This window comes from Lissotriton vulgaris, chromosome 5 (assembly GCF_964263255.1).
Source record: "Lissotriton vulgaris chromosome 5, aLisVul1.2, whole genome shotgun sequence".
Lineage (NCBI taxonomy): Eukaryota > Metazoa > Chordata > Amphibia > Caudata > Salamandridae > Lissotriton > Lissotriton vulgaris.
Window position 1 is genome coordinate 1,314,406,830 of NC_141693.1, and position 19,821 is coordinate 1,314,426,650.

Here is a 19,821-nt window from a genome sequence, read left to right on the forward strand (position 1 = left end):
TCTCAATGTAGATTTAAAGCTCTACACGAGTATCCTCGCCACGAGACTCGGACCGATAATGCCGACACTGATCGACCCGGACCAGACAGGGTTTATCTCGGAACGCCAAACAATCGACAACACCAAGAGGGCATTACACCTTATAGAAAAGGCCACGCGCACGGAGGGGGAATATATGTTACTGTTCATAGACGCGGAAAAGGCCTTTGACCGTGTCCACTAGCCGTACCTGGAGCAGGTTCTGATGAGGGCCGGTCTCGGTGACCGTTTCCACGCATGGGTCCTCAACTGTTATTCAAGGCCCTCGGCGACGGTACGGGTCAATGGGTACTCGTCGCCCCGCTTCCCTATCGAACGTGGCAAGGATGTCCCCTTTCCCCCTTACTGTTCGCCTTATATATGGAACCCCTGGCACAGGTGATACGGCTTACCCCGGAGATTCGCGGTATCAAGATGGGGGCCTTCATACTCACCATCAGCTTATACGCGGACGATGTCCTGTTGTCCCTCTCCGCCCCCCGTGAGTCCCTCCCGGCCTGTGTAGCGGTACTTGACTCCTTTGCGGGGGTGGCTGGTTTTAAGGTCAACCTCACCAAATCGGTGGCGCTTGATCTCTCCTTGGAGGCGTCCACGAGGGCGCTCCTGCAGGGTCTCTTCCCCTTCCCGTGGGCATCGGAGGCGGTCCCCTATCTGGGGATCAAACTAGCACCTACCCTGCAAGGCACGGTCCGCCTCAATTATGCGCAACTTAGACACACAATACAATCGGAGTTGGGCAGGTGGAAACACCTTCCACTGTCCTGGCTTGGCAAAGTGGCAGCGATTAAAATGAAGGTCCTGCCGCAAATTCTGTACTTATTCAGAGCTGTCCCTATGCGGCCGCCTGAGGGGTGGATCCGTCAAACCCAGGCTGAACTGGCCCACTTCATATGGAACGGGCGGCGCCCGCGCATGAAGCTCCGCTTGGCGATGCTACCTCCTGAACAAGGAAGGTTGGGCCTCCCGGACCTGCTCCTCTACTTCCGAGCGGCGCAGTTACGGACACTAGTAGAGTGGAGCAAATGGGAATCGAAGAAGCACTGGCTCTTCCAGGACCAGGCGGTCGCGGGCCGCACGCTGCAGGAGGTGCCCTTCCTGCGGCGGCGCCATCGGCCCCCGAATCTCTATGCCTCCTTCATCACGAGGACGCCCCTGGAAGTGTGGGATCAAGTGAACATACCACATAACCTAACGTCCTTCCCGTCCCCGCTGACACCGCTAGTATCCAACCCGGACTTTGGCCCCGGCATGGATGTGGTGGCTTTAGCGAAGTGGGGCCCGGCGGGTTGCAAAGTGCTGTCCCACATCTACGCCAAGGAGGGAGCTATCCCCTTTGATGCCTTTCGCCGGGTATTTGGTCTGCCGGAGGAGGAACGTCTTCGCTACTTCCAGGTGCGACATTGGGCGCTCCACCCCACTGTTAGAGAAGGGGCTGACCGCAGACTCAGCGATTACGAATATTGGTTGCTTTCTAGAAAGAGCGACCGTGGCTTGATATCGGATCTTTACCGCATGTTACTGGCCAGATACACACATATTTACAATGCAGGGAGGGCGCGATGGGAGAGGGATCTGGGGCGCACACTGAGCAATAAAGAGTGGGAAGGCATTTGTTACAGGGCCCGTCATTCCGCACACCACATGGGACTAACGGACACTCTCACTAAATTGGCCACATACTGGTACTATACCCCTGAAAAACTCCACGAGATGGACCACACACGAGACGCGCCCTGCTGGCGGGGCTGAGGGGAGAGGGGTACACTGGTGCATCTGCTGTGGGACTGCTCGCACCTGCAGGCTTATTGGAATCAGGTGCTAGATGAAGTAGATCTACACTTAGACACTACCATCCCGAGGTTCCCCGCATATGTGTTGCTGGGTTCTCCCAACCCCATCACTTACCCCCTACGCTCCCACAGAGGCAGGTTGATAGCTATAGCCTTGGGATCGGCAACGCAAAACATCCTCACCAATTGGCGCACTACGCATGTCCCCACTTTTCAGGGCTGGTTGCACCGTCTTTGGTACGTCCTAGGGATGGAGAAACTGTCACCGATTGCTAAGGGGGAAGGTGACAAACACCCAGAATTATGGCAACCCTTCTTGACAATTCTGGCTTCTGAATTTAGAGAAGTGACCTGCCCCAGATATTTACGCCTTTTGCGGCTGTCACAACCGGCTGCCGCGAACACTGAGACCTGAGAGGCTACTGTTACGAGTTAGGGAACTGGACCTAGAACCGGGGTGAGGGAAGTTTAGGTTGGTTTTGATACTTTTTACCTTTTTTGGGCACCACTAAGCTGCCTCGACGCAGACCCGATTGCAGGAGCCGTTACCCCGGGGTGGTGGCCCCTTGCTCCACGGCGCCGCCGAGGGTGCTTTGAAGACACTTTAACATCACCTGGGCTCCGGAATAGGGTCCGCAACACGCAAATGTCCAATTATTCTTCTCTCCCTTTTCCTTGTTCTGCTATGTTCCTAACAGCTGTATTGACGCTGGTTGGGCTGAATGTTGACGCCACGCCAGTTTGTGAAGCATATTGGTATGATGCACAGATTTTGCAGCGCAATAAACACAGTTTATACATAAAAAGTGTTGGAGATAGAGCCAAGTTCCATAAGAATCAACATTTTAGGAAGATTTCCAAAGGTCTTTGAAATAACTTTGGGAAAATTGAAGGGATTTGAGCATAGCGTTGTATTTAATAGTGAAGATGTTCCTGAAGTGTATGTGTGTGTGTGTGTTTATATATATATATATATATATATATATATATATATATATCCAAACAGCTTAGCGAAAATCATGCCAGCGCCTCTTCGTTTGTGGCGGGCCTCGACGGGGTTTCGCCTCGCCCCGTTCAATCCAAATAATTTACCGTCTTTACTCACAGACAGAGAGTCGAGGCCCAGATTAGCTTTTCAAGTGCTTTTATTCAGCAACACTAGCACTCAACGCGTTTCGCAGCCTCCGCCGCTTTCTCACTCGTGAGAAAGCGGCGGAGGCTGCGAAACGCGTTGAGTGCTAGTGTTGCTGAATAAAAGCACTTGAAAAGCTAATCTGGGCCTCGACTCTCTGTCTGTGAGTAAAGACGGTAAATTATTTGGATATATATATATATATATATATATATATATATATATATATATATCTCTATCAGGAATCTTCACAACCTCCACCACTGCAGCGAAATGAAGAGACTGACCCCTCGGCTTCAGGCAAGGCAAGATTTTTATTTCAACCTTTCACGGGCGTGTTTCGAGCATCCACGTGATATATATACACACACACACACACACACACACACACATACATATAGGCTGAAGGAATAAGGCTTCTTTATTTAAAAGAGCCTCCCTCGACCCAGAGAATGAGGAGATGCGTTTCGGCTAACTCAGCAGCCTTTATCAATCTCATATATATCACCCAAATGTGCTCTGCGAGTGAGCCCGCACTCCACACAGGTAGGTTAAACACCAACATTTATTCGAAGAAAGCAAGCATTTTAGTTTGAGGCTTTTTCCCATTCACTGCCTGACACGTTTCAGAGAACCTTTCTCCTTTCTCAAAGACACGAAAATAAAATCACATAATTCGGAGCCCACAATTGGCACTTCCTGCTCTGTTCATTAAATCAGCCTCTGGTGTGCTCTCTTCAGCAAGGCATTGCGATACGTGTAGTTTTCACTTTATTTATACCCTCGAGAGGGGTTCTGTGTTTTTCATTAATTCAAAGGGACACACAGACTAAAAGTCCTGCTCATCTTGAATTTTTGATACCTGCTTTGTCGTTTATTCTACTGGCATAATTCCAAGTCACACTCCCTTCCTTTTTACGGCGGTGCATCGACTCCACGGCTGGACCCGCTGCTCATAAATCACACCAAGCATCTCTTTCTCCCCTCTTGCTCTGGTAATTTATTCCCGCCCGCTTTGCCATTTTTTTTCCCGCCCCTTTTTAGTAGGGCCTGGCAGCTGCAATTTGCTGCTGGGCTGTCCCTCACTTAAAATGTGTGTTTGCACAGGTTATATTTATTTTACCACGCCAATATAGGTGGGTGAATGAGTGTCCCCTGACACGGGCCGCTTGGCAGCTCCGAGACCGCCTGTCGAACACTTGTTAACGATGAGCCCCATGTTTGGAATCACTCATTCTGCATTGAAATCAAACGCCTTGTTTAAGTTTCCCTGTCCATCAATAGCGTGCGCTGTAATGCTGGTGCGCCGTAGGGGGAGCTTCTGCACTTGTAACTGCAAGCTGCCCCATGTATTGTGTGAAGCGGTCATCAGTAGTCTGCCGTGTCCTGAGGTCTGCTTTCTTCATCGTCCAGTGCTACCAGCAAATATGCTGACGTCAAACAGGTGTACGAAAGTGCATCCCCATTTCTTCCCCCATAAAGCATAAGGTGTAAAGAGCATGCACTGGCAGGGGCCAACATGTCATCGACACCACAGGCGCTATGAAACCGCCAGTATTGTTATGTACAGTAGCAGTTTGCAATCTGGTGCAGGTAGTTTCACTTTTTGAATTTTGAGTTCTTCAGGCAGGTCATGCAAAGAACAGATATTTAAAGCCTGGGCTGTATGAAGGCCTCTGGCATCGCATGGGGCCCCTGGGTAGCTCTGTGCATCCCCATGTTATTAAACAGCCCTACCTTTGGTCTGGGCCACTTCGGGAGATAATGGACTTCAGTGTAGGGATTCTTGGAGCCATATGGGAGTATGTTGTGTGATTGGATTGCTTTAGAGTGGGCTGCGCTAGTTTGGGTAGGTTACTGGAGTTATGTATACACCTTCACAGGCAATGAAACTGAATGGAACTCATTTTGAAAGTTTGTGGTTTTCCCCAGAGATTGGCATGAATCTAGCCCCCCTGGACCCACTATGGACATGCTTTGTTAGAGAGCGCTCAAGTATTGTTACTCAGATAAACCAGAAGTGTCCAGGGATATAGATATATATTTTTTATTAAGATATCTTGTGACTACATTTTGTATTGTATTAATATATGCTGTTAATTTCTATTTTTATATTTAGAAATTGAAAATGAGTAATAAGAAAAAGGAAAACACATATTTTCCCCGATTAGAAAATTGCTAATCCGTTTGTATTTATTGGTGCAAACGAGGCAAGCCAGGGCTGAGGGGCCACTAATAACTTGTAAATAAAAGGGAACAATACTTTGTCTGAACCTAGAGTTTGTTTTAAAGTTCATCTTGGAACCATTAAAAGGCAGATTTGAGGAATGTAGCAGTTCATGGGCGACCAATAATAGTCGAATAAATATCTAAAACGATACCGGCGTTATTAAGACCAGTGAGAAATTATTTAATAATTCAATGACTGTCATGGATGTGTCTAGTGTAGTGATGTCACAACCAAAGTACCTTCTGTTACTGTAGCATGCCATACTTCCCAGGCACTAGAGCGTGCTCCCATAGTGCTAAAAACATACAACCCAAAGTCAGGGCAGTACCTAAACAAGTATCAATCTTTTATCTTTACCCGGACACCAGAAACCTAGCGATCTACCTGGGTGTATTGCGGAGGAGGTTGCAGCGCTTATCTTGGCCTCTGCCCTTGGGTCCTGCTGTTGCTGCCACCGCTCGCCGCACCCGCTCTGCGGGTGCCGCTTCGCGGCTTCAGTGAGGGGCGCTGCTGCTGAGGCGCAGGAAACCGGGAGGAGCACGAAAACATCAACGGCGCGTGCAGCAGGGACTCGGAAGTCCAGGAGTCCCTGCGTTCCACAGGTGCACACGGACGCGCCCACTGCCAGACACGCCCCCCCGCCTGCAACGTCCCTACTTTACGATCTGCACGACGCTCAGCGGGACGCGAGCGGGACGCCGAGCGAAGCCCGAGCAAAGGGTGGGCAGTCTGTGGCAGTCAGGGGCTGACAGAGGCTGGGCTGGGCCACGTCTCTTCCATCCAGCCCGGGGCCCTGGTGGGTTGTGTGCGATTTCCTAAGGTGTACCTCTCATCATGTCAACCCGTTCTGGTAAATTACTCAGGAGTGAGGGCGAAAGGGGAGCTGCTGGTGGGAGCCCAGTGATTGGAACTATGGACCGTTTCATAACCAGAGTGGCGGCGGTCATTGAAAAGGAGATCGCCATGTCCGAACGCCGACTCTCCGAGGTCTATCTCCCTTCTAGACGCTCCTCACTGGGGGCTGCAGCCCAGGCCTTGTCACCGGCTTGCGAGCGGGTCCAATCTGCTCCCCATGTTGTCCTGGACGGCCCTGTAGACCCCCCTCAGATGGTAGAAATAGGGAAAAATATAGACAGGTTGGAACATTTGGCTGCGCTTCTTCCTAGTGGCGTTGTGGAAGAGGGTGGCACAAGTACATTACATCCACCTGAACTCCCAAATAAAGGTACAACTCAGATATTATTGCCAACTCCACCCGCTCCCAACACAGTAAACCAAGTTGGGGTGCCATCTGTGTATGACTCAAGTGGGCAGAGTAAAAGGGCCAAAAACAAAAAGGCAGCCAGCTCTAATAAGGGTAGGCTGGTGAGACAGGCCGCGCTCTACAAGCGACCAAGAAAGTCTTTTGGGCAGGGCGGGAAAGACGTAAAGGGGCCGGTCCCAGAGGATAAGGCTGGGGTGGAGGGGGGGTTCTGTGGACACACCCACGGGTCAAAATAACTGTCCGTCCCCTAGTAATAGTGCTGTTAATGTCCCCACATTTATTGACCCCAAGACTATTGACAGCATTATGGAGAGGGTAAACAGTCTCTTGATGCCCCTGTTGACCCCGGTTAAGGGTTTGGGGGCTAGAATAGATAAATTAGAGCAATCTACCCTCAACGGCTTTTTCTCACTTAAATCTACAATCAAACAGCACAAAAGAGTGAGTGAGAACCAGGACATGGGACTAAAGGGGAGTATGCCCCCAGTAGCTTCCTTGCCACTACAGGCGGACTCTAATCCTCCAAATAGGACAAATAAGGCTGAAACTAGCAGAGTGCAAGCTCCAGTTCCTAAAATTCCTCCCCCACCAAAAGTAGGGCCCCAACAAAAGGGAATGGTAACATCCTCTGAGGTTGCCAAAACTACACCAAAACCAACACCACAATTGCAGCCCCAGGTAAGCAGAGGGAAGGTTAAAGTTAGTCAAGCACCTGGTACACAAGACAAAGGCAAGGGAGCAGCGACAGAATCGGTCGCCAAAACTGCCCCTCAACCTGTAGTCTCAGTTGTTACCACAGTGGCGCCCTGCAAATTCCCACGGCGGATCCCCCCCATTAATCTCCCACCAGATTGCCACCCTTTTGTTGCCGTATTAGTAAAGTCCCTCCATTGAAGGAAGACCAGTTGGAGAATCACCAGTCTTAAGAATAAGTGTATCCACTGGCTAAAGTCAAACAAGCCAATCCCGACTGGTGTGGATGGGCTAATTTTAAGTGTCCGCAGAGTAGGGTGGGTAGGCCAAGGGAAAAAAAACACAGGAGGGGGATTGTGTAATAATAAACTTTCAAGATCCCAGAGTAGTGAGCACCATCTGTGGCCCTATAAAAAGCATGGATGCGGTAGGGGTTAAAGTAGTGGATTTAACCTTTTTTTACCCCAGGCCAATTGCTATGTCACCTTTGGCGGGCACTAGTACACCTGGCGATGGCCAAAACTGGGACCCACGCTGGGCTGGGGGTCTTGGGCACAGCGGGCTGAACCCCCCGTGGGGGACAGGGAATTGTTGACTGTAGGGGGGCGATACGAGGGAAATTGCCGTTACAGATATGGTAATTGGCAATAGAATAGGCTCAATGACAGCACCACCACCTCGAATAGTTTCACCCTTAACTGCAAGCGACAGTGGGTTGGTAGTCTCTCTGCCCATTCCTCTGGATTGTAACTTGCATGTTCCTCCTGTGAGGTCTGTGGACAGTAGTGTTCTTACTGTCAGCGACACACCAGCTGTGACGGACCGAGTCTTCAAGGTTTTCAGCTGGAATGTCGCAGGGATCGCAAGAAAGTTGGCTCTCCCAGACTGGAATGCTTTGGTGGATGAGCACGCCATATGCATTTTCCAGGAGACCTGGAGTTTGGAGTCGGTACATAGGGTGGGATTCTCCTCCTACTTTGTGCCTGCGCTAATCTCGGAATCAGGGAGAGGACGCCCATCGGGTGGCCTGCTCATATGGGTAGCAGCTTCCCTAGACTGCAGAATAGAGGAGTCACAGACAGGCTGCCCTGACATCCAAAATATTATTTTAAGAGATCCCAGGGGCCGAACAATACTGAATATTTATAACGTGTACGCCAGAGGGACTAAGGGCGGGAGGAAGTCCACTGTATTATCTCTTCTCGAGAGCCTTTTGAGCACAACTCCACACAAGTCGTGTATCCTGGTCGCGGGAGACATGAACTGCATGTTCGAGCCCTTGGGCTCGGATGTTGCCCTAGACCAGGATGAGGAGGATGCTAAGATAGGGATCCCAGCCCTGGAGATTCCACCCATTAGGAGATGGTCAGAGGTGGCGTTACAGTTATACACCCTGAGTCTTGAACTAAATCTAAGGGCAGTGAATGGGAGGACAAATTCAGATAGGGGGGGGGGCTCACACCTATAATAGACCAGGACACACTTCTAGAATCGACTACATTTTATTAGATATATGTTTGTGGAGCCAGGTGAGGGACATGGTTGTGGTCCCGACGATTGAAAGCGATCACAACCCACTTTCCTTGACCATGGCCCAGTGGTGGTGTTTTCCTAAGAAGGGTCCCATTAATCCCACAGTAGCTCCCCCTGATGAGTCGGTAGTCTCTCTCTGTGGAAGGCATCTAAAATGGGCTAAATTGGTCCTCTCGGAGGAAAGGGTTGGAGAAATCTCAACCCTTTTAGATCAAGCACTGTTAGATCTGGGGTCCCTCCCGGATGGGGTGGGTAGGGCCAGCGGGGTCTTTGTCTCTTTAGCAGAGACTCTGACAAATGTGTTTACCATCCCCTCTAGTAAGGCAGGAAATAAAAGAGGTGTAAAGCAAGGTAACGGTTGGTACACACAAATATGTAGGGAACACAAATCAAGACTTGTAGAGGCAGTGAAACACAAATCCCACCGTGATATACTGGAAGCAAGGAAGGCTTACAATAGATCCCTTAAATTTGCTGGGAAGGAGTGGGAAGAGAAATGTTGGGAGGACTTACTCCTTGCTAGCAAAAGTAAAGACTCAAGGGGTTTTTGGAACCTTGTAGGCTCCCGGAACAGGCCCGACGAAGTCATGAGATCCTGTAATATTCCCCCACAAAGCTGGGTAAAACACTTTGGGGCTCTATACCTCCCGGCGGATGGGGAACTAAATGTCAGGGTGATCCCCCCCACTAGTATCTGAACCCCATGGCTATAATCTCTTTACACCTTTAGAGATCGAAAAGGTAATCGGGTGGGTAGCCCCCCGGAAGGCAGCAGGTCCAGATGGCCTACCGGGGGATCTCATGCGGGCATATCCAGTGGCGTGGGGAAGGGTTATTGCAGCACTCCTCAATGATATTATGAAGGGGGGGCCAGTGCCCGATTCCTGGAAGGGGGCGGTGGTGGTCCCGGTTTATAAAAAAAAGGAAGCAGAGAAATTCCGGGGAACTACCGCCCCATAAGCCTCATTGACTCCAAATAAAATATTATCAGACTTCCAGGCAGGTTTTCGGGCAGGAATGGGGACGATAGAGCAGGTGTTTAGGCTAGCACTCCTTGGCTGGAAGGTGGTGGAGCTAGGCAAGGGCAGTCTATACCTGGCTTTTATAGATCTGAGGACTGCCTTTGACCTAGTTCCCCGGGAGGAGTTATGGAGGGTGCTCTGTGGGCTGGGATTGCCTCCTTACATCTTGTCCCTCCTTATTAGCCTTCACGCCCACACCTTTGCTCAGGTTCGCTGGGGGAGAAATGGAGAGTTAACAGAGAAAATCCCAGTGTCTAGGGGTGTGAGACAGGGATGCGTCCTAGCGCCCACCCTCTTCTCACTATATGTGAATGGGGTGGTGGAATATCTCCAGCAAGAACCAGCTGACGCTCCCTGTCTCGGGGGAGTGCGGATCCCAACCCTACTTTTTGCGGACGATACGCTCTTGATTTCCAAGACTCCGCAAGGCCTCCAGAAGTTGCTAACTCGCTTTCAGAACTTTTGCGTTTCAAGGGGCTTAGTAATCAACGTGGATAAAACCAAGTTTTTAATCCTAAACCCTCCAAGGAAACTGGGCCGCCCACCTATTCTCAATTCTGTTCCCTTGGAGAAAGTATCCGAATTTGATTACCTTGGAATACGGATTACTGATAGCATGAACTGTTCACCCCACATTGCCAAGATGGTCTTGAACCATAAGAGAGTAGGAGGTGCCCTTCTGAGGGAATTCCGGGCATCACCGAGGAGGTCGCTTGCCCCAGCAATTGACATCTACAAGGCTAAGGGAGTAACATCAGCCTTGTATGGGGCAGAGCTGTGGGGGCATTGCTGTCTGGACTCCCTGGCAACAGCAGAGAGCAAGTTTTTGAAATCTTTAATCGCCATCCCTCCGAGCACTCCAACAGTGCCTGTGCTGTTGGACACAGGTTGTAAGAATATTAAAGACCAAGCCCGGCTTCGTCCACTTCTCTTATGGACACGTATTTGGAGGGGTGATGAGCTAAAATCTTATGCTGAAGGGTTGGCTGAGATAATGAGCTTGGGCGGTTGGGCGAAGATTAAGTGGTTGAGAGACACCAAAAAACTCTTGGAGGAAATTGGGCTGGGGGACTGTTGGTCATCAAGATTGGCTCCACCAAAAGAGGTTCTGAAAAGATTATACTGGAATTGGGTTGCGGATCAGTTCGTTATAAATTCTGGACATTGTAAATCTACAGCTGCCTTTTTAACAATAAAAGATGTAGTAGTTTACGAGCCTTACCTGGACCTAATCACCCTTCCAGCTGATCGAGCACTGTATTTTAAATTCAGAGTGGGCTCCCTTCCAGTTGGGGACCTGGTGTCAAAGTGGAAATCAGGTGCCCACATGTCCCCTTCTTGTGCCCGTTGTTCCACTAGGATAGAGTCTATTCCGCATATCCTGTTCGAATGCCCGGACTATGCTAAACCCAGGAGCTTTTGGCTCAAACCCCTTTGCCGCAATATGGGTACGCGTAGTTATCTGGTAGCCCTTCGCATCCTAATGACGGACACTTCCCCCCCCATTGTTTGTGGTGTAGCCAAATTTTTAAAGCATATTTGGTTGATCCGATGCAAGAGACTGTCAATAGCTGTTTAATTCGTTTTTAGCTAATTTATTCTGGCATTACATGTCCTTTTATCTTTCTTAAATGTACATCCAATATTGCTTTTTAAAAATGTTTTTTTTAGTTTTGTAATTGCTGTATTTTGTGTACGTTTACAAGATATCTTGCTTATCGAATAAAAGCTTCAATCAACATGGCCCCATAAAGATAAAAAAAAAGTGCTTTGCGACAGCCGCAAAGCAGACGAGCCAGTCAGGATCAGCCGAACAAAAAGGCGAAAGGGTGTCACCAAAAAAACCCTCATTTCCAATGGCAGGCCACTGTTTAGCATAAAAGGTGACGGCAGCCAATGAAAATGAGGGACGGGGCTTCAAGTCCACTTCTCAAATCTACTCTCCTACAAAATCTCTAGCCCAGTGAGCAGCGCTTTGCACTGCATCTTTGCCAGTCGAAATACGTAGGCGCAAACATAAACAGAATTAAGAGCGACCATAAATTGACGCATTGTGTGTACAATAGAAGTGCCCTCAGAGATGGAATCTGGGATCCCAGTACAAATTTGTGCTCTGACCCCTTCTACAATAGGGCCCAGCAGGAGTGCTCAACACTACACACAGAGAGGACACAAGCAGTAGAGGTCCCAACGATAACACCTTTCAGGACACTAGACAAGCAACTGCACATGTTCTATTGCATGCCCACAAATTCATCCATGAATTGTATTTTAAATGTATAGTATTTGTTTTTAGGATTAATCCTTTATATGTACCTAAGAAATGTTGTCACGTAAGTCATTTTTTTAATGAGTTTTGTCTCATCATTATGCCTACAAGGGTACAAGTATGTTTTCTTTAAAAAAATATTTTCTGTTAAAAAGGCAAAAAGAAAAATATGCTATAATTGATGAAAAGTTTCAGTGATCCATTTCAGAATAATGACAAAAAAGTCACATACATAGGCGTGATATTCAGGAGTGCACAATCTGGATGAATGGATGAAGAAACAGCAGGTCTAATTAAAGACAACAGAGGAAACAATGTTTTGGTTTCCTCTAGTAAAATGTGAGTAATGGTCTGGGAGGCAACAGTCCAATACTGCCTAATTTTGGAAGCCTTAGCACCTGTCAGTAAAGATGAAGTAAGACCTTTCCTTGGTATGGCAGAGTATTGTGCCAAATGTATTTCTGATTTTTTGGAGAAGATGTACAACATAAGGCAATTATTAAAAAAGAATGTAAGGTTTGTAAGGGATTTGCAGTGTGAGGAGGAATTCTGCTGAATCATACAAGACATGGTTTAATGTACCTGCACTGGGTAGTTTTGATCCGGAATTGCGAATGTTTTAGAACTACAGGTTCTAGTAATAAAGGTTTGGGAGCGGAATTGGCACAGAAGAATGCTAAAGGAAATTAAACTATAATTTTGTTTGTCTTAAGACCGCTCGCTCCTGCTGAAGAAAAGTATCTAATTAATGAGAAGGAAGTGTTAGTGTGTGCATGGGCTTTAGATGATTTTCGTGCATTTGTGTGGGGCAAACCTATAACGATCCAGTGTGACCATAAGCCTGTAGTGAAGTTACTAACTACTGAAAGGATAATTGCACGATTGTTCATGCGAATGAAGGACTACGTTTAACATATTGTGTATGTGCCCAGCATGGACAATTTGTAGCAGATTGCTTGTCTGGGATGTCATGATGAGTACGACGATGACACTTGGGATTATTTTAAGGTGGCTTTAGAATATGATTGTGGCACACCTGCAATAAAAAAAAGGAAGACTGGATGAGAGAGCATGGCAACGACATTGTCTTACATGAGATTATAAAGTGCAAGTGTGAAGGTGGACCTAGAAAAGAACAGCTCAAGAAGCCTCTAGGGCTGTTTTGGGAGTTTAGATCTGAGCTCTCTACAGAGAACGATTCAGTTCTCAGAGGAAGTAAGATAATTCCTCCTTAGGTGTTAAGTGACCTGATCATGGAACTGTATCATGAACGGCATTTTGATGTGGCGAGAACCAAAGCAGTTGTGAAGGATCTATTTTGGTGGATTGGGGCAGATGTGGCAGTTGAGAGGTTTGTGGGGGCAAGTGATGGTTATTACTCAGCAGATGAGTGAATGTTTAAATGCAAAACAGCCGTGGGAAAGAGTTGTCGTGTATTGGTTAGGCCTTGTTGGCTATTGCAGGAGTATGTAACTGTAATGATTGATTTGTTCTCCAGATGGCCAGTCGTGGGTGTAGTGGAGGGAGCCCAGACACTAATACAGCTTTAAGATCCATGGATGAAACATTTCTCTCAGAGGGGATTCCAGCTACACATCTGGGTGATAATTGAGTGAAGTTTGTCTCCAATACAGCCAAATCTTATTTTGAGAGATTTTGGTATCAAACATAAGACTGCTTCCCTTTACAATCCTATTGGGAACTGTATGGCAGAAAGATTTAACCGGGTGGTTAAAAGGTGTTATCCAGTCTGCGGTTTGATTGGCGAAATGAAATAAGGAAAGCTATGTGGGCTTACAGAGTGACAACCAATGAGTCTACTTGACTGTCACCATTTGTGATAATGATAGGAAGGATTCTGGGAAGTAAATACAACCCAGCATGGTTGTGTGACAGTAAAGTGGAACAATGATCACCGGATTTGGTGGGCAAGAGGTTGAAAGAGATTAATGACAGGAGTAAGGCAAACTATGATGAAAAACACGGAACTAGACCAGTTCAGACAAGGATTGGGTGCGGGTAAGAAAACCGAATAAAGTTCCAGAGGGCAAGAGTCAATTTTTTACACCAGAGGAGATGGCGGAAGTACTGCAGAATGCAGTCAGAGTAAACAGTAATAAAGTGTGGAACCTGAAGAGAGTAGCAGAGAAATGTGTGAGAAGGAAGTGAAGAAGTGTGAGGATTTTCAGTGGTTGGAGGTTGAAGACACGTGCCCGGCTGGGACAGTTGGTTCAGCTTCTACACTGTGTGATGGTGTCAGCAAAGATAAATTGACTGATTCTGGCGAGTTACATACAGCGTTGGGTGAAGAGATGCAGGATACTAGTGGAAGCATAGTATAGGAGTCTGATGTTCACCTTCAGGGCGTGGGAGTTGAGAATGGTAAAAGAAGGGAGTTACCTGGATGGTTGAAAGATTATGTTGTGGGCTAAGTATTAAATGCAATGGGTAAATAAAGGGTTTAAATATATATTTTTTGGGTTAGTGTAAGTTCTTGGTTTTTTCCCCTCTCCTTTGTTGGCATAGGGGATATGGGGTGGATTTTGTTATGTATTAATATTTGGGGGGGGGGGGGGGGGGTTACGATACGTATTTCTTCTGTTCCATTGGAATGGAACTCTGTTGGCATTCCAATGCTTTGAGCATTCTGCGGGTACACAGTTGCTGGGTGCAGTGGAACTGTACAGACCTGTTCCTGTGTACAGCATTATTACATTAAAGCAACATACGCAAGTCTGCCTGCCTACATGTGTTTTTAATTGTGGGTACCAGGCAGTACAAACACAACATACGGCCATCCATTGCTCAAGAGTAGGGAGAAACAGCCACCAACCCGTTATACCAAAAGGGGATAGGGGAGACTCGAAAACAATTATTAACTGGGCATTTGATTTGGGAAACATGAATAACCAATTGAATTGTGTATACATCAGAACTGATGTGTATTTAAATATAGTTTATTTTCCTTCTAAAACGAACACTGAGCTTCACACTAAAGTTACTTTGTCTGTTGTTTGAACTCAAGCACCGGACACTACCTCCCTATGAAACGTTTGACTGCCTGCCGACGTCACCCTTACATTACAGCCAAGTAGAAAAGTATTGTACTTGGCCAAGTTTGCAGTCATCGTAGGACTGGTCTGGAGACACCAGTAGCTAACTATCTTAACTAACACAGCTAAGGCTCAGCAATACCAGTCTGTCCGCCCATGACCCCTGAATCAATGTTTGGGGCTATGATAAAAGTCATACTCTCCCCACCTTAGTTAAAAATGCCTGCGACAGGCTCGGGTCCCGCTAAAGTTATAATGGTATAGCATAAGATCACACAAAAAAGCAATTACTTACATCGTTTTCTTCTTCATTTTCCTCGCGCTTGATGGAAAGCATAGCAGGAGAGTTCTCCTCTTTTACGACGACTGGCACAGCCACATCCTCAGTGGTACTATTGTCAACATCGGGAGTAGGTTTTGCAGGTTCTGTGGAACTGGAGTCCTCCGTCTTTTTCACAGCATCTTCCTTGGAATCTTCCATCGTGCATTACCTACGCAATTTACAAACACCGACTGCGAGGCCACCTCATGATTCCGAAATAACAGAATACATGATTCCTGCAAAAAAAAAAAAAAAAAGAAGAGGTTTTAGGCGAACTAACTTTACGCAACGGAACAGCAGTAGACGAGATGTTTGGGGTTATATCCCACTACAATAAACCGTTCAACTATACATTCTGGTCGTGGTTGTAAAATTAATTGATATCGCAGGTAGGCGGCACCAGGGTTATTTAAGATCGCATAGGTAACAGGGTCTAACAAGAATAAATAATAAAACAAACAAACATGCAGAACTACAGAGCACTCCTTTCTGGAAATGTATCGCATTTACCGTAATAAACGTAACTCACAAGAAGCCTTAAACCCGCCGTGAACTATTCCAAAAGCTTCCGATACATACGACAGAAAGCGAAACTAACCTGACGTCACACTGAAAACCGTGTTCTCGCGACGCCCGAGATTTGTCCTTATTCTCGTTGCCTTGGCAGCCATTTTGGCTAACAGTAAACCAAAACAAGCATTGGCATAGCCAATAGGTCTCGCCTTTGGGACCTGAAAAGCAGACATGCCAACCCTCCCGATTCATGCGGGAGACTACCGATTCGAAGGCTAGCCTCCCGCCTCAGGATTCCTGCATGTAGAAACCCGATGCCAGCACTAGCCTCCAGATTCCTGCATGTAGAAACCCGATGCCAGCACTAATTAGGTTACTTGTTGCTCTAATGTACGTCTTCATGCGAGGAAGTTATTTAGAAGAGCAATCTGCCCAAACAGCCTTCTAACCTTATATATTCCTTGCTTCTTCTACTGACCCCTCACCATTGCGCCCCACTGTGCTGAGATAAGTTATAACACTCATTTGAAGGATATGAAGTGCTATAAAGAGTCTGTTTCGTGCACCTGCCCCGCTTTTTAGGTCTCGCTGAAGCAATGTGTTAGCATTGCAGCCAGATTCTAGTAAGCAGTACGAAAAGTCTGCCAAAACTGCGGATTAGACACAGTTCATGTGATCTATGCGCCTTGCACGCCAGCCACATCACACACCATTTGTCTGTGCCTTGCATCAGACTTCAAAGGCTGCCGCTCCACCCCCCCAATCAGACTTCAAAGGCTGCCGCTCCCCCGCCCCTGCATCAGGCTTCAAAGGAATGCGCTCCCGCCCACCCCCCACAGCAATGCCGAAAGCTTGTTTCTGGACGAACGTGAAAGCCTACTGTGCTTGTTTACAGTAGCCTTGCTCCTCAAATGCTGTTGCTGTGTTGCCATCTCTCTAGGGACACGCACCTTGAAAACACTCAACTTGCTAGCTGCAATGCTACATCCGCTATGCTTTGCCTCTAGACACGTTTATCCCTGGCAGACTGTGCTGACTCTGCCCCTCCTGATTCTGAAACTGACCAACGCAGTCACCACCAGTCTCTTCTCTCTGTCTTATGATGTCTGCCCTACCACCATTTACTTCGGACCCTCGCCCTCACACCTTCTCACCCTCACACACCCTCACATCCTCTCACCCTCACACACCCTCACTCACCCAAACTCACCCTCACACACACTCACACCCGCACATCCTCTCACCCTCACACCCTCACCCCACTCACCCTCACACCCCCTCACCCTCACACCCCCTCAACCTCACACACCTTCTGAACCCGACCTGGTCCAAGCACTCACACCAGGCTACCAGATTGCATGCCTAGACCGCGCCCAGGGAAAAGGCGGGGGCTCGCCATCATCTATAAAGACGCTTACACCTGCCGGTGCACACCGGAGCCCATTGCAGACTGTGAAAGTCTACATTTCGCCATTAAATTCTCCCCCAACAAAAGTTTCACGGGCATCCTCATCTACCGCCCCCCCCGAGCGCCTAAACAGTTCCCCACCGCACTACCTTATACCGTGGACGATTTAACCACCTCATCGACGAACTTCACAGTATTAGGCGACCGTAATATAGATTTCGACAACACACAGGACAATGTGGACAACGAACTAATAGCTAGTCTAGCGGCAATCGAACTAGAACAGCTCGTTCCCTCCCACACCCATATACAAGGCCACTTACTAGATCCCGTGTTCAGCAACTGCCCCCAACTAACAGTTGGCGCTCTTACTCGCCTCCCATGGACTGATCACTTCCTCATTCCACTCACCTGGACCACACGCAAGTGCGTTCCATCCCCCCACCTCCCCTCTAGATCAAGGAACTGGTCGAAACTTTGTCTGGATAAATGGGCTAGCAACCTCACCACAACCAAACCTGTACTCAACGGCGACCCCTCAAAAGGCAACATCGAGTACAACAGCTGGATCACGAGCTCGCTAGACTCCGTACTACCCCTTGGCACCACCAGATCAAAAAGACACCATAAAACTGCACCTTGGTACTCGGAAGAGCTCCGAGAAAAAAAACGTACCTGTAAGAGGCTAGAAAGGAAGTGGCGTCTAAATTACATGGCCACGGATAAAATTATATACAGAGATGCCATCAGAGCCTATAAGGTAGCAATAAAACTGACTCAATCAGCCTACTATGAGGCTAAAATAATGGCAGCCAAGTGCAAGCCCAAAGAAATGTACCGAACATAAAAAGCCTCACTACAATTCCCACCCCTCAATCGCTAATCCTATTGAACCCCCACGATGTGACGATCTAGCTGAGTTCTTTTTTCTTAAAATAAATAACATCTACACATCCTTTCCGAACACGGGAGCAGAACTCTCTTCCAAAAGTTCCCCCTCTGCAACAGAAACAGAGGTATCTCTCCATAACACCCTAGCTTATCTCCCACAACTAGATTTAGTCACACTAGACTCGCTAATGCACCAAATAAAATCCAGCTCACCCTGTGATCCTGCGCCACCAAACACATTGATCTCGGTTGGACAGGTAATTCTCCCCACATTGCTGGAACTGCTGAACTCCACGATAACAACTTGCACAATCCCACTAACATGGAAACATGCGAGGGTACGTGCACTTCTAAAAAAAAACAACCTCGACCCTGGTAACCTCAATAATTATCGACCCATCTCACTACTCCCCTGGGCAAGCAAACTCCTCGAAAAGCATGTTAATACTTGTCTAACTAAGTTCTTCAAGAGCAACCAACTGCTGGACACTACCCAGACTGGCTTCCGACCCAAGCATGGTATGGAGACGGCCCTGGTAGCGGTTAAAGAGGAGGCAAGGCGGATCTTAGATCGGGGAGGAACCGTGGCAGTGATCCTCCTTGATCTGAGCGCCGCATTTGACACGATGAACCATCAAATCCTCCTCCACCGTCTACTAAGTCTGGGAATATCGGGAGAAGCCCTAGCCTGGCTCAAATCCTTTTTAAAAGACCATACCTTCAGCGTCTTTGAAGGAGCCACAGTCTCCTCAAGCAAACCTCTGGGGTGTGGGGTGCCACAGGGCTCCTCACTTAGCCCCACGCTTTTCAATGCATACATGAGACCACTGGCAGAGATTGTTCATCCGCGTGGCATTACCATCGTTACCTATACGGACGACACTCAGCTAGTGGTCTCCCTTGCACACAAGGACAGCCAGCAATCACAGACCAACCTGATTCCCTGTCTGGAGCAGGTAAAGAGCTGGATGACAAGCTCATGCCTAAAGCTTAACGGGGACAAGACTGAGCTGATGCTCCTCGGCCCTCAGGCCCCTTCCACTCTAGAGCTTCTGTGGCCCCCTAGCCTAGGCGATCCCCCCGCACCCAAAGACAACATAAAGGGTCTTGGGGTATGGCTAGACAAATCCCTGACTTTTAACACACAAGTCACCAAAGTGTCAGCAACCTGCTTCGGTCTGATCAGGCAGCTGAAAAAAATCCTACCACTCCTCCCATTTGAGGCAAAACAAGTAGTCATCCAGGGCCTAATCCAGTCTCGTTTAGACTACAGCAACGCCCTATATTTGGGATCCTCAGAATACTGCCTAAACAAACTTCAGCGGATCCAGAACTGCGCTGCACGCGCCCTCCTCGGAATCCCTCGTAGAAACTCTATAGGGCCTGGTCTGAAGTCCCTTCACTGGCTCCCTGTTAGAGAGAGGATCAAATTCGAGGCCATGTGCATTACCGACCAAGCCTTCTGGAAATCGGGGCCGCCGATCAATCATTCTTTGATCTCCCCCTACCATCCCAAAAAATAACTCCGCTCATCGAAAGCCTTTCTAACTGTTGTCCCACAGATACGAAGAGCCAGAGCAGGAGGTCGCTGCTTTTCCTATAACGCATCCAAGTTATGGAACTCTCTCCCCCTTCACCTAAGATCTAACCCGAACCTGCTCA

At 48.0% G+C, this 19,821-nt stretch overlaps 1 protein-coding gene across 2 annotated transcripts in view; it reads right to left on the minus strand.

The window, feature by feature from the left end:
* TAF11 (TATA-box binding protein associated factor 11) overlaps positions 1–15,965 on the minus strand; it is a 338,944-nt gene extending 322,979 nt beyond the window's left edge. The window contains exons 1-2 of one of the 2 annotated variants that reach the window (XM_086923217.1): positions 15,877–15,965; positions 15,321–15,583 (exon numbers count right to left, since the gene is read on the minus strand). In XM_086923217.1, the coding sequence (XP_086779343.1) occupies positions 15,321–15,506 (186 nt within the window). In that variant the 5' untranslated portion in view covers positions 15,507–15,583; positions 15,877–15,965. Of the gene's footprint in view, positions 1–15,320; positions 15,584–15,857 lie in introns of both variants that reach the window. The other variant, XM_086923218.1, reaches the window with a different exon arrangement.
* Positions 15,966–19,821: the final 3,856 nt, after the last annotated feature.